The 15,044-nt window shown below is 31.1% G+C and overlaps 2 protein-coding genes across 2 annotated transcripts; one reads left to right on the top strand and one right to left on the bottom strand.

Moving 5' to 3' along the window:
• The first annotated feature begins 6,127 nt into the window (after positions 1–6,127).
• Positions 6,128–9,240, top strand: LOC145763983 (uncharacterized). Its single transcript, XM_082575542.1, has 11 exons — positions 6,128–6,217; positions 6,314–6,384; positions 6,476–6,580; positions 6,733–6,826; positions 6,991–7,098; positions 7,193–7,357; positions 7,427–7,558; positions 7,759–7,881; positions 8,058–8,216; positions 8,520–8,664; positions 8,745–9,240. Exons 1-11 carry the CDS (start codon positions 6,169–6,171, stop codon positions 8,914–8,916), a joined length of 1,323 nt encoding a protein of 440 aa, XP_082431668.1. The 5' UTR covers positions 6,128–6,168; the 3' UTR covers positions 8,917–9,240.
• A 64-nt stretch (positions 9,241–9,304) lies between these two features.
• On the bottom strand, positions 9,305–12,567 carry LOC145763982 (histone acetyltransferase KAT7-like). Its single transcript, XM_082575541.1, has 6 exons — positions 11,658–12,567; positions 11,412–11,574; positions 11,200–11,327; positions 10,935–11,109; positions 10,300–10,529; positions 9,305–10,156 (listed from the first exon to the last, which is right to left on the bottom strand). The coding sequence occupies exons 1-6, from the start codon at positions 12,488–12,490 to the stop codon at positions 9,760–9,762; spliced, it is 1,926 nt and encodes a 641-aa protein (XP_082431667.1). The 5' UTR covers positions 12,491–12,567; the 3' UTR covers positions 9,305–9,759.
• Between the last annotated feature and the right edge of the window lie 2,477 nt (positions 12,568–15,044).

Genomic DNA, 15,044 nt, shown 5'->3' with positions numbered 1-15,044 from the left:
TAAATAAATTCCGAAAACACATTGAACTCTAATTTAAGAGTGGAAAAATATGTTTACTCTGCGCACATCAAAACAGGGTGTGTGGAGAATTATCATTCTCATGTTGAACATCCATTCCCACTTATTATTCGAAAACAGATTTAAACTTGGTAAACTGGATAAAGATGAACGTCATCATATGCGGTAATAAGTATTAATAAAAATCGAATAAACAATAGATATCATAAAATGTCTAATTTTCGTGTAATATTTTCATTTAGTTTATGTGGAATATAAAGTTAACTTATATTGCCGTTTCTGGAGTAAATATGTGTTAAAGCGAAATACAACTTAAAAAACTGAATAGAAAAATCTTATATTTTATAGAATTAACTCTAACACTTTTTTATTTATTTTTTAAAGGGAGGGTAAGGGAGGGGTTTTAATTTATGCAAAATTTATAGCAAGGCATAGAAAAAGTTGCACTAGACCGTGTCTAGTTAAATATAAACAAAATACAACAAGCGACTACATTTGTTGCGTTTCAAGTTAAAGTAGATCTCTTTTTAGGGTGTGACATAATATAAGCTCACGGGGTGTTGTTGTTATAAAATAAACAAAATAATATTTATTCTAAAAATAAAAATAATTTATACGGGCTGGGCTATTCAAACACACATACACATAACAAAAATATATAAAAAATAGTTTTTTTTTATTTAAAAAACAAAAAAAACTTTTAAATGTTGTAAAATAAAATTACTTTCGAATTTTTTTTAAAGTTAGTAAGAAGTAATAAGCTTCGAATTAGTGATGTATTATCCGCTAAAATTATGTCATTATAGAGTAACATTAACGCTAATACTTACACAAAATTATGTAAACTAAAACAATAATGGGACATTGTAATTGTTATGGGTTGTAATTGAATGATTGTTTTTGTGTAAGAACGGGTAATTTGGGTCATTGTTTCGGCTAATTGTGACGTAACGACGCCAATTTAAACAATTACACTGTTGTGCGGTAATTTAAAACTTAAACCTGGGTTTGTCCATGCGTTTTAAGTTTTAAGGGCGAAGCCCTCATAACTGGAGGATTAGTCAGCATGTCCACAGGCGTGGTGGAGCGAGCTTATTATAACTGCGGTCACGGCGTGTTTACGAAGACATAGATTGCGTCGCAAAGCGGTCAAAGCGAGGCCAAGACTTACAAGAACCAAACACGTTTCCTAAAGCGGGAAATTTCCAGCATCGTCGCTCGATTGTAAGTCGGCGAAATCGTCCACAAACATTCAGCCACGAGAAAACCGTAATCTTAAAAGAAGCTTTAAGTTCGTTGCCACAGCCTGATTTTATCTTCCAAGGGCGTCTTGCCCGCCTATATTGTCTAACTTGTAATCTTGAAAAGAGTGCCACACCTGCCCAAAAAGGGGAGTGTTTTTTGGCTTGCAAGAGCGATAGCGAATACCTGTTCACCATATTTGATAAGCGTTTGATATATTAAGTGCGAAATGCAAAAGTGGAAATTCCCAGTCTGCTTTGATCACAACACTTTGACAGTATTGACGACAACTCGATCAATTTTTGATATGCAAGGGTAATTGGTTTGACTTTAAATGAACATAACATTTTTTCACTTTGTTTATAAATCAAAAAAAAAATAAAATAAATACCTGATTTAAAAAAAGAAAAAAACAAGAATTTCGCTTAAAAATATTATTTACACCAAATTATAGCCGCAAGATTACAGTTGTAGTTAAAATTACCGGTCTTTATCCTTTTAGAATATTATTTTGGTTTGTGTATTGTGCTATTAAATCTTTTGCGAAAGGCTAAATCTGGTAATTACCAAAAATTTTAAAAGTTGTCGAAGATTGGTTTTCGAAAACAGCATTAAAATTAAGACGGCCGGATTTAATAAATCGTTTGAATTTTAAACTTTTTTTTATGAAACTTAGGCCAGCAGGTGAGCGATAGGCCCAAATTTAGTAAACACGATTGAGCTGCTTACGTTAACAGATTAAGTTTTATCAAATTGAAGTCCCATCAACTTAGCGAACTTACAGTAAACGAATCTAAACACGATTTCTATTTTTAGATTCAAATCGTTTTAACACATAATCCAAACAATTACCAAGAAATCGGCGAAAACTTAACAAAACAGAAGTTAAACTGTAAAATATCTCTAACTGCGTTTATTTGTTTTTAGAGGCCTTGTAAAAATACAAAAAGCGTGAAAAAATATAAAAAAAACGTTTAGATTAGAACACATTTTTAGCATATAAACACGAATTGGAGATAACATAACTTTTAAATTCGAAGGTGTGTGTAAAATCCAACACAGTTCAGTTTATTTTTAAACAAGTGTACGGTCGGCTTTCAATTGCAGGTTACGTCACAATTAAGCTTTGTTAGACTGGCAGTATCGGGACAATGGTAATGATTTGTGGACCACGAAGTCAAGTGCCTTTGCTGTTTAAAACAGTACGACCAGGTACCGTTTAAGTGTTCTTTTAACACCAGGTTTGTTGACCACGCCTAAAGTATTCAATAAGAATATAATGATGATCCGACAATAGCAGTGACATTGTTAAATTATTTATCTTACCAACGCTTGTGGTGTAAGAGCTGTGCCCCTTTCCATTGCAATTTCCGAAACCTCACCTATTAAAATATAACCTAAAATAAACAACGCATGTTTATTCAAGTTAATGTAACCTTTGTTAAAAATATCACGTAGGCTAATAAATCATTTTTTTAAACTTCTGTCCTTCCGGTTACATGTGAAAATGCAATGTGCATAAAATGAAATAGGTAAAACACGTTATTTTATTCCACAAATTGTTTGGGCACTCTGCACGTACCATTGGGTTTTTTGAATTTTTTAACATATGCAAATAAATGATTTTTTCATTGAAATACACCAATTAATACATAGAAAAACATGAACCAATGGTTAACATGAATCATCGATATGAGGGGACTTACAGGCTGCTTATAACCGTTATCAATATTCTTGTTTTGTCAATTACTGCATTTACCTATAATTGAACTTTAGAAAGGGGATTTCTATGAGTTTTGTCGACCTAAGAACTTTGGTTACGATACGCGTGCAAGGTACAGCAACTTTAAAATGACGAATCCCCTCCGTCTTAGCTCTCGTAATTACTGCTTGCCACCGCGGTGTCGCGGTCATAAGACAGAATATAGCAAAAAGTGACGTAATATTACATTTTAATTGCTGGCGTAGATCTTTTAATCTTCTTTACCTTTGTCCTATCTAAACTGCAATCTTTATTTTCGAAAAATTGAAGTGTTTTGAAGAGAAAATATCAGTCGACGATTTTCCTCGCACTCAGTCCGTACTAACCACAAATTTAAACATTTTACAATTTTTTAAGTTCACCTAAATTAAAAAAAAACAACTAAAGACACTTGTACTATAGAAGAGCAAATTTTTATTTCGACAAACTTATTTTTATTAAATTTTTAAAAAGAAAATAATTTGTTAGCGAGTAGAACCGGAACTAAAATAAATAAAATTCCAAAATAGCGAAAAGTCTATTCGTCATCTTCCTCTTCTTCCTCCTCGGCTGCTGCCAACCTCGCTTTTATTTCCAATAACTTAGGCTCGTAATATTTGAACCCTCTTCCCTTGTTTATGACGTCATAAAACACGTAAGTCGTGGTTCGATCGAATACGTAGCCGAAGCCCAAACCTCCTATGATAACCGTTGGAACGTAAGTCAAGTTTCTGCGTAGGATAGGGTAAATCATACGAAGAATTCCCATCTTTGTTGATCAGATTTAGATCAGTTTAAAATAGAGTTAACCTATGATTCTATGGACAAAAAAAAAACAATTGTTAAGTCTTTTGTTGTATACAAAATTGCCCAATAAATTAATTTTCATTAAAGCTGGGTACAATAAAAAAAAGCTAATTATATTTTATCAGCACCGGCAAGACAAAAGGCGTGGTCTGTCTGCTAAATATCATAATTGCAATATAAGTCGACGTAACCGCGCATGTATGCCTTGCCTTTATGTAAGTCACACCTACACATAGTTAAGACCAGTTGGTACCAAGATATAAAGTAATGAAGTGGCAATTTGGGACGCACGCTAATTACGCACTGCACCTGTAACGACGCAATTACAATGAAAATTCCGCGCCGTTTATTAAGCGTGCACATGCTATTTTTACCCAACCCGTTTTAAATAAGACAGAATCTTTCCAGACCAGATTAAATGGTGGCAATTAAGGCGGGTAATGAACGGGTTTAATGGTTAAATGCGATGCATAGAATGCGGAAAGTATTGGGTGGAGATTTAATGAGACCGATATGCGACAGTTCAAAGAGGGTCGGGCGAAGATTTTTAAATGCCAAAATGAACATATTTTTCTGTAATGACAAGGTTCACAATGTTAAAAATGTAAATTAAAAAATGAAATTTAATTAACCCACCACAATTTAATCAACATATATTTTGTAGCGAAAAAAATGTAAAAAAAGGACCCGTTAAAAATTTACTAAAGAATTAAAAATTCTCTAAATGTAGACTAAAGAAACAAATTAGTAAACAATAACATTTTAGCCTTAATTTAATATGAATAATTTGTTAATTATAAATAAGTGATACGAAACTTAAAATCGGAAATGAAAACACAAAAAAAAATAAAGCAAAAGTCTATGTCAATTAACTGCTCTATGCTGCCCCCGTGCGATAGGAATTAAACAAATAATAAAAAGTTTTCCAAATTTTAAAACAACACCTCTTAAATACTTAAAGATAGTTGTTTGTAAAAATCAACATACTTTAAAGTTAAAAAAGGACAACATGAAACTAACTTTAATGTATGTTTATATATTCAAAAAAAAATAATCTTTTTATCATATATAGACCTATATAATTTATTTTATAAAAAATATAATATGACTCAATGCACAAAAGACCCCAACTTCTATTTAAAATTACCTTTTTTGCAAATTATATACAATTAATAACTACACAACTTGACAAAAAGTAATAACTACCGTACTTCTAAAAAATAATCTATTTTACAAAGTTAATGACCAAAAGCTAGTTAAAAACTTCAGCCAGTTTTTTCTCTAATAAATGAATTATTTTAAAATCTATTTATATAAATTAAGTATAAAATTGATACTTGATTAAAAATTCAACTTAGAAAAACAACTGAAAAAACAAAGAATCGGCAGCAGAGTGTAGTGGTAAGAACACTTGCTACACCACCATGAGATCGTGGGTTCAATCCGAACTGCTCTCATGCTGTAGCGCGCTTAAGTGAGGTGTTATAATTGGCAAACTCCTGCTGAGCCAGCACTTAATCAGCAGCATAATTAATGGGCAATTATAGTTTCTATAATATTCTAAACTGCCACAGGCAAACAAATGTTACTCTATGTTAAGGTCACGCATTCGAGCTTTCCACAACGAGGATAAAGGTATATACAAAAAAAAAATTTAAAACAGCACTATTAGATCATTTATGGTTAGTATTTGAAGATAAAGGTAAGACTATTAATATTTTTTTAAATAAAATAAATGTTCTGTAACAAAAAGGCATTATAAACTTTACATTTGAGTTTAAGGAAGTATTACAATTTTTTAAATCAAATAACAAGTCCATAACAGCTTTAGTCAAAGTCAGTCAGTTTAAAGCAAAATAAGCATGCCAAATACCCAAAACTATGTAGTAAAAATATTTTAATATCTTCTATCAAATACAGAAAAATAATTTTAGTTTTAATGTAAGTAAATACTTCAAATTTAAACAATACTCACAACGAAGTGAAAAAAGCTTTTTCTAGTACCAAACCAAGGTTAACCGGTAGCGATAGAAAACTTACGAATTAGCTTAACATATTTATTCACGCGTAACATGGAGTTGGGGATAATTAAAATCTTTATTTCAGTAATATGTTTATTTTTATTAAAAAATTATTAAATAGAAAATACCTTTTTTATTTAATAAAAAATAAAATTATATACTTGTATTTTTAGTTAATTTTTCATACACTTCCCATTGATTTCTAACTTTGTGAGAATAGTCGTAACTACGGTGAAAACTGAAGCTAAACATTTTCGACCCTTGACCTTTTTACATGTTGTGGTTTGATTTTTTTCCACGAAGAGCAAATTTTTAGATAGAAGACTTTATCAACTTGAAATGACAATGGATAACGACCAGTTTGAACTTAATCATGAAATCGAAACAGGCAAATTAAACTTTTTTGCAATAAAATGAATAATTTTTTTGTAATTAATATACTCTGTTTTTTTTACACGATTATGTAATTATTAGTTTATTACAGAAGGAAAACAATTGATTCAAGCTGTTGAAAATGGAGATGAAAAAATGATAGAGCAATTACTTGAGATGCAGGTTACCCAAATAAGTATTTCTAAGCTGATTAAGTAGAGAGCTGTATGTCTTAATAGTAACATGACTAAATTGTTTTTGTTGTGTTTTTCAGATAAATCCGAACTTCAGCAGTCGCTTTACCGGTGGTGAAATGAGATCTGCACTTCATAGAGCTGCAGCTTATGGTCAAATTTCAATTTTAAATAAACTTTTAGAGGTAGTATAAATTAATTTATGCAAACAAAGCTGTAAACCGGTATAAGTTATAACTCTTTATACTAACTTGCATTCATACATTTTTGTCTATTTATTTTTTACTAATATAATTAGGTATGTATATTATTTAAATTTATTGCCATAATATTTCAGGCAGGGGCTGATGTTAATTTAAAAAGTTCTGCTGGTAGAATTGCCTTACATGAAGCATGTATTGGTGGACAATCGGAAGCTGTAAAATTACTAAGTAGTTTATTTAATTTAAACTTAAAAATTAAAATGGGTGTCTTTTATTTATTTATACAAATTAACCCAAGCAGGTATAAATCATATAATTTTTCTGTTTTATTTGCATCCTACCATTTAAGCAATACTAAACTATTTTAACACGAAAATATTTCTATTTTTAAGTGGGTTATGTAAGTAACATTGATGAACAAGATGCTAATGGACAGACTGCTTGTCATCTGGCAGCAATGAATGGGGAGACAAAATGTGTACAGTTTCTACTTGAACATGGTAAGTTATATGGTAAACAGCAAAAACTTCTTTTTCTGTTTTAAAATGTATTTGATATGTAATTTTATAATTAAATATTTTTTAACTCATTTAGGTAGCAATCCATTATTAGGTGACAGATTAGGGAGGTCAGTTGCTCATGTTGCCTGCATTAAAGATCATTCTGCCGTGCTAGGAATATTATTTAAATTTGGTGTTGATTTGGGATTTGTTGATAATCACGGACACCACCCTATTCACACTGCTGCAACTAATGGAAGTAAGAAATCTTTCATTTAGTAGTCAGTTAAGGTTATACAAGTTTAAATGTTTTTATTTTATGTTTTAGGTTTGCATTGTCTTAAGACTTTAATTGAATTTGATGGTGATGTGAATTCAAAGGATATTTCTGGAGTTCAACCTGTACATTGCGCGGCATCCCATGACCACCTTAACTGCATTAAATATTTGGCCAAACAAGGTGTGTTTAGATTGGTATGAACTATAAAAGTTATTCGTTTGTACCAAAATTTTGTGCTACCTTCTTGCCCAAATATAACACAATCATTACAAACAAAGTAATGACTTTTTCTGTTGGGCAAAAGTAATTGATTTTTTTATTGTGAAAATATAAATTTATATATTAAATATAATGGACTAAATTTGTTTAAATGTATTTAGGTGCAAAGCTACAATCTTTGGACAAAAATGGCAAATCCCCCTTACATTATGCAGCAAAGCATGGCTCTATAAATGTTCTGCACTGGATGGTCGAATCTGGAGCAAATCCCAATGTTACAGATGGTGCAGTTCATTTCACAATAATTAAATTATACTTTCATGTTAACTGCAGTAAAAAAAAACTAAACACTTATAATACCTCCAGAACTAAGTGAATAAATTTTACTCAAAATAGCATGTTATGTATACTAGTTAATATTGTATGTGACTAATATAATGGTTCTTTTATAAACTGTTAGACAATGGGGATACTCCGCTGCACTTATCAATGAGAAATGGAAAAGGAAGTTGTGCCAATTGTCTTCTGCATCATAACGCTGATATACATTCAGAAAATAATAGTGGTCACGACCTTTTGCAATGTGCTAGAAACTCTGGACATCCAAAATTAATGCAAGGTTTGTATACAGGGTTTGGTGACCATGCCATAAAATAATTAAAATCTTCATGTAAACATTAATACTTTTGGCATGTTTTAAATCATTAAATTGATTTTGTCATTTTTTCCCGTCGCATTGTTGTAATATTAATTGTATATCGTATTTATTATTTACTTTTATCAATGCGAGAAAAACCAAAATAAAAAAAAAAACACAACATTCCAATTTTGTTTTTAAGTTACTTTTTGCCATTTGGTCATTTATCACTACTTAAATATAGCTCAATTAGTTGTTTTTTAACATTACACTTTCTAAATTTAGATGTAATAGATAACAAGGTATGTTGTCCAAAATGCAAATCACAATATGAGGTTGTGAATTGGGAAAGCAGAAACCAACCCAACAAGTCAAAAAAGTATCTTGACAGCGCAGCTAGTGGCTATTCATTACCAAACACAAAACTCAAGTAGGCTAATTTTGAAATATTTGTTTTAATTTTCCTTAAAATTAAAAAAAAAATTAATATCATGTTGATTTAAAATGCAGAAGTACACAAAGTCAAACTTTCTTGGAGAAAAACCGTGAAAAACGAGACCACATTTTACTCATGAAAGCCAAGCGCGAACAGAAACACGAACCAACAGCAAGAGATCTGGTTGCAAAATATTATGGTGAATACCCTGATAAATTGAGGAGACAGAACCCATTAGATATGTAAGCAGAATGGGCTTTAACACTATACTAAAACCAAGTTTTATAAATAGTATGACAGCTTAAACAAAAAAGTTTAAAATTTTCCTGTTTTTTTTTATTCTAATAAAAAATGTTTTTAATCTAATTTTTACCTTTGTGGAGTTATTTTTATAGATTTTAGGGGGTAAAAGTTTTGAATGATTTAACTTTTTTTAAAAGTTATATGTATCTTTTCTTTACAAGGTGCCTTTTGTATGTTTCTATGCTTAAAACCTATAATTTTAAGAAACAGCCAAAATTGATTACATTTTCACAAAAAATGTAAATATTGTTTTTTATTAATATTATTTCTATAGCTTAATAATTATTTCGCTTAGCAAAATGTATCCATGCCATGTATACTTTTTATACAGTAATTGCATTAAAAGGTAATAAAAAACAATAAAAAAACACTTTAGTTTTAATTCAGCATAAGAATTTATGTGTAAAAATAATCCAAAATAAAATACAATTAAAAAAAAATGTCAAAGGAACACAAAAACCCATGGATATAATTTAAAGTGTTTTTTGAAGCCACAAAATAAATATTTGTAGTTCAAAATTTAACAGGAATGTTTCATGTTATATCAAAATTTTTGAGTATGATTATAATAGATACACTTCGTAAATAACTTTCTATCACTGTTCATATCTTGCTGTTTTTTTTAGCTAATTGAAATAGCAGAACTGTCAATATTAAAGCAAAAAACATTGAAAGCCAAATGCTAATTAGAGTAGTAATTAAATTTATATCTTAAAATCTAATACACCTTTTTTAGATGCTTTAAAATAAAGATCACTGTTAAAACGCTTTAAAATTTTTATTTTATCATGAGTTTTTCGGTCTTTGAGGAGTCCATTTGAGGCAGTTTGGATCAACAGTTCGACAAGCATACTCTGGCGGTCTCTGTTGTCTTTTTGTGACCCATTCATCTAACATTTCTTGTCGCTTCAAGATGATATGCTTACCCTTCCAGTACTTAAGCATTTGTAAGGCCTGTAGGGTGCTTACAATGTCGGAAGGGTTAACTGCAGTTTCTTGACTTATATCCCTGATTGAGACTTCAGCTGCCTGGTCTCTTTCAGACAGATAACTGAGAATGATGTCAGTCCAATAACTGCGATATGAGAGAAGACCCAAGTCAGATAAAGGCCGCTCTGGTGATCCAACTTTGCCCTCCCGACGAGATAGAAGATAACTAAAATCTATCAGCATTTTTCCATACCTAAAAAAAATTTGTGATTGGTAACTAAAATTCGGTAAAAATGTGGTAACTTAAACGCTAAAAGAAAAAATGAATTAGGCAGAAATAAATATATAAAACTTGGTGCATTATACAGCATAACCACAAACAAAAATATAAGTTACCCCTTTCTCATATATTGCGGCATTGTCAAAATACAAGAAACATTGTAATTTAGAAAAGAATTTTTTTCTTTGGAGAAGTATCCGACCATATGACAGCCTGTAAGGTCAGCCTCCGTCATAACATAAAACAGAAAAGGCTCAACATCATAGTACAAGGTTTTGTGGTCAAGAAATAGCTTGGCAAGCAGGCAGATATTTTGGCAGTAAATTTTGTTTTTCTTCCCGTCAACCTATTAATATAAAATATATTCAATGCTAGGAACTAGTTAAATTATTATTATTTTTTTGTATATATCTTCATCCTCGATGTGGGAAAGTCAAATGCGCGACTAAAACATAAAGTAACATCAGTTACTCCGACCCAGTCTCGAGTTACCTGTGGCAGTTTGGGATATAATAGATTATAATTGCCCGATAATTATACTGTTGATTAAGTGCTGGCCGAGCAGGAGTTCATATCGTTTATATCGCCTTACTCAAGGACGCTACAGCATGAGATCAGTGGGGATTGAACCTACGACCTCATGTGTAGTGTAGCAAGTGTTTTTACCGCTACAACACGCTGCCGGTTGAATTATTGCAACACAATTTAAATAGTCAGTTAAAAAAATAGGTTAACACAGTTGTTTTTTTACCTCAAACACACTTATGGTTCCTTTTCTGTATATTTCATCACCGGGAGGGTGTCTCCAAACACATTTTGCCATATGTCGTCTTAATATTGTTGGACTTTTCATGTATTTTAAACAAAACTCACAGATGTAGAGTTTGGGCATTTGGACATATTCTTCAGGATAAGGTGATGAGTACCTGATTAAAACAAAATATATCTGTTAAATAGATAATTAGTAGAGACTGTTTACAAGCAAGATTAGTCGTATAATTTTTAATTTTTACTACCATGTGTCCATTTCATATCTTCCAATTTCAATGACTCTTAGTCTTCGTTCCTGATTGCCAGTTACAATGCCATGCCCTGTCTCATGAAGTCTTTCTAACTCATGTTCTATTCCCTCAGAGGCAAGAGCCTTTAATGGTAAAAATACAGTTATAAAATACACTTTTTTAGTGAATACACTTACAAAACATGTAAATGAAACAAATATATTTACCTGCGCCCGACGAAATAAATTTAAATCATAATCCGAAGCCACACCATTAAGAAGTGGTTCTCTTGATGTGCCATGTTTTTTCTTGTGTTCTCCATTTATTCTTTTTGTTTCAGGTGATAAACCATTAACGCTACTACGCAGATGTTGCACTTTTTTTCGATATCTAAATTTAAATTTGGAAAAAAATCAGTTACAACAGGAATTAAATAAAATAATATGTCTGGATTTTTTTTTAATTAATATTACTTGGCCTGTGCAGGTGTAGCTACAGAATCATTTTTACGAGTGTTGTGAGTAGTTTTCTTGTCTGCTTCTTCACTTTCAGCTGCACGCTCTTCTTTTAATCTTACATATGCTTCGTAATTCTCCTTGCATCGCTCCGGGGTCAAATTATGAAACATTGGACAAGCTGTCGGAGTAAAATGGCGCTCGAAGCGCCCCAATAAATGTCCACGAGAATCACAGCCAGTGATTGGACATGTTTTCATGTCAACATAATATGATGGGTTATATTTACGCTTGCGAAGTCGACCACCACTCTCATCTAATGCTAAGAGCATTTCATGTTCTGTCATACCAAGTGGGTTTGCTCTTTTAGGAGTCCTTGGAGTAGGCATTTGTCCTTTTTCAGGTTTTACTGGAGAGCCTGTTTTTAATTTAACATCTTTGTCTGTTTTTTTTGGCATTGATTTTTTATTTGATGAATAACTTTCTGATGTACCCCTTGTTCGAGTTCTACATCCAATCGAAGAGGGTGTGTTATAACTGTCTGATTCCGTACTTTCCGCTATTTCAGCCATTTCTTTACCCAACTTTCGAATTTTACTAAACTTTCGCTTATTATTAGTTAGTTGTTTACTTGACCTGGAATCAGAGGATTGCACTTCAGAGTTCGGCAAACCACTGTTTTGTCGTTTTAATGAAGACGGAGTTGATTTGCCCAAAGAGTTAGCTAAAGAAGAGCGTCGTGTAACTCTTGTACTTCCATTACTCGATTCCTCAGATGAGCTGGGAATAGACGACTGCTCGGAATGTTGACTGGGTTTAGGCCTCGATCGATATCTTCGTCGTTTAGTCATATTTGCAAATGAATTTTAAAACTGTGATAGTAATTTCATTTCAACAAACAAGACTTAAACCTACTTGAATGCAACACTTTACCTAAACAGATTATTTAATATATTTTAAAATCAAACAAGGCAGAACCAAGAATTAGTGTAAAACGTCTTACGTTCAGACGTCACTAACTGACTAACGTCAGTCTGTCAGTACATTAATCTGCACCTAATTAAAAATACAGTTAACAAATTTGCACCAGATTCAAAATTTGGCCTGTTAGCTTTTTATTCAGCACAATATTTATTAACCTGCCCTAAGATTTAGAATCTGGTGTTGAATAATTAACCGGGAACTGGTATTACAAACGGGGACCAGAAGCTTCGGCCAGAAGGTTCGGCCTGCAAAAAACGCGGGGGGTCGGTGACGAAATTGCCGCGTAAAATGTCAGTTTAAGACCATATTTTACCGATTTTCGAAAAAAAATTTGACAAAAAGTATAATACATAAAAAAAATTTAATAAGTTGTTACTTTAAATATATATGTTAGTTTTTAGAATATTTATTTTTTTTAAATTTTTGTTCCAAAAATGTATTTTTAAAATGGATTAAAGACGGGCGCTAATGGCCTGCATAATTTTTCATCAAACTGCGGGAAGTCCACGACGTAAAGCCCGCGTTTGATGTTAACGACTGTATTTCATCGAAATTCAAAATAAAATTTGACAAAAAGTATAATGTATAAAAAAATTTTAATTGGTTGTAACGTTAATGACATACGTTAGTTTTTAGAATATTTATTTTTTTTAAGATTTATGTTTCAAAAACTAATTTTAAAACGGATTAAAGACAAGTGCTTTAGCTTTAAGCCTTCAAAATTTTACGACGAATCGCTCTCGGCCTGCGAAATTTTTCATTAAACTGCGGGGAGTCTGCAACGTAAAGCCCGCGTATACCTTTAATGCAAGACCATATTTTACCAATATTCAAAATGAAATTTGGCAAAAAGTACAATAGTTACAAAAGTTTTTACCTGTTGTTAAGATAAATATATATGATAATTTTTGGAATATTTATTTTTTTTTAAATTTTTTTTTCGAAAACGTAATTTTAAAACGCATTAAAGACGGACGCTTTTGAGGTAAAAAATTCGTGCTAGCGTACATCCCATTGATTTTAAACTTATATTATCAGGTTATTAGTTTAGGTTATTAGTTTTCAACATGTAAAAATTGTTTTTAATAAATCAAATTTCGGTATTTGTAAATTAGATTTTATTTTTTTAATTAATTTTAAGTTTTAGGTTTTTTTAAAACAAATTTTTTTTTTTGCAAATAAAAGTTTGTTTATTGTTAAGTAATTCAATTTTTTTTAAATTAAATTTTGGTTTATGTAAAACAAATTTAACACTTGTCTTTAATCTGTTTTAAAATTAGTTTTTGAAACATAAATCTTAAAAAAAATAAATATTCTAAAAACTAACGTATGTCATTAACGTTACAACCAATTAAAATTTTTTTATATATTATACTTTTTGTCAAATTTTATTTTGAATTTCGATAAAATACGGTCTTACGTTAATATCAAACGCGGGCTTTACGTCGTGGACTTCCCGCAGTTAGATGAAAAATTATGCAGGCCATAAGCGCCCGTCTTTAATCCGTTTTAAAAATACATTTTTGGAACAAAAATTTAAAAAAAAATAAATATTCTAAAAACTAACATATATATTTAAAGTAACAACTTGTTAAATTTTTTTTATGTATTATACTTTTTGTCAAATTTTATTTTGAATATCGGTAAAATATGGTCTTAAACTGACATTTTACGCGGCAATTTCGTCACCGACCCCCCGCGTTTTTTGCAGGCCGAACCTTCTGGCCGAAGCTTCTCACGGCCGAAGCTTCTGGCAAATTTACAAACTTCCTATTCATATCATTTACCATACACTAAAGTAAAGCTCGCGGGTTTTTTGTCACATCGTGTCAAAATTTTGTATCACAAAAAATTACACCGACGTTTGTGTCAAAACATGTGAAAAATATTTTGGTTAAAAAAATGTCTTTTTAAAAATGTTTATAAAAAATTGTGTCACTTAAAAATGTCTTACAAAAATCTGATTTAAATTAAAACATTAAAGACCAGATAAAGAAAGTTAATTTTTGATTTCGTTTGGAGACGAATGTTGCAATGGTTTGTAAATTTTAGGGTTTCGAACTAAGAACATCACGAACAAATATTAAATACATTATAGTTCTACCATTTTAAACCAAATTTTTTAACTCATTTTCCGTGTACCATTTGAAATTGCTGGTCACAATATGGTCGCAACATAAAATATTGCGCACCACAGCCTGTATTACCGGACACCGAACATTGTAAATTCGGGACCAACCGGGCCCGGATGTTCTAGGACTGCATAGCAGTATCACGTCTGCTTACAACAGGCAAAAGTACCATCATTTTATAGATTTTTTTAAAAACAAAAATTTCAGCATTTGGTTGATTGCTAGTTAGCAATTAAGAGTAAAGTACATTTTAGAAAGACTTTATTAAATTCGGTTAATTTATTTTTTT

The sequence above is a fragment of the Corella eumyota genome, chromosome 1, assembly GCF_963082875.1.
Source record: "Corella eumyota chromosome 1, kaCorEumy4.1, whole genome shotgun sequence".
Lineage (NCBI taxonomy): Eukaryota > Metazoa > Chordata > Ascidiacea > Phlebobranchia > Corellidae > Corella > Corella eumyota.
Note: the sequence above shows the minus strand (reverse complement) of the source record. Positions and strands in the feature narration are given on the sequence as shown.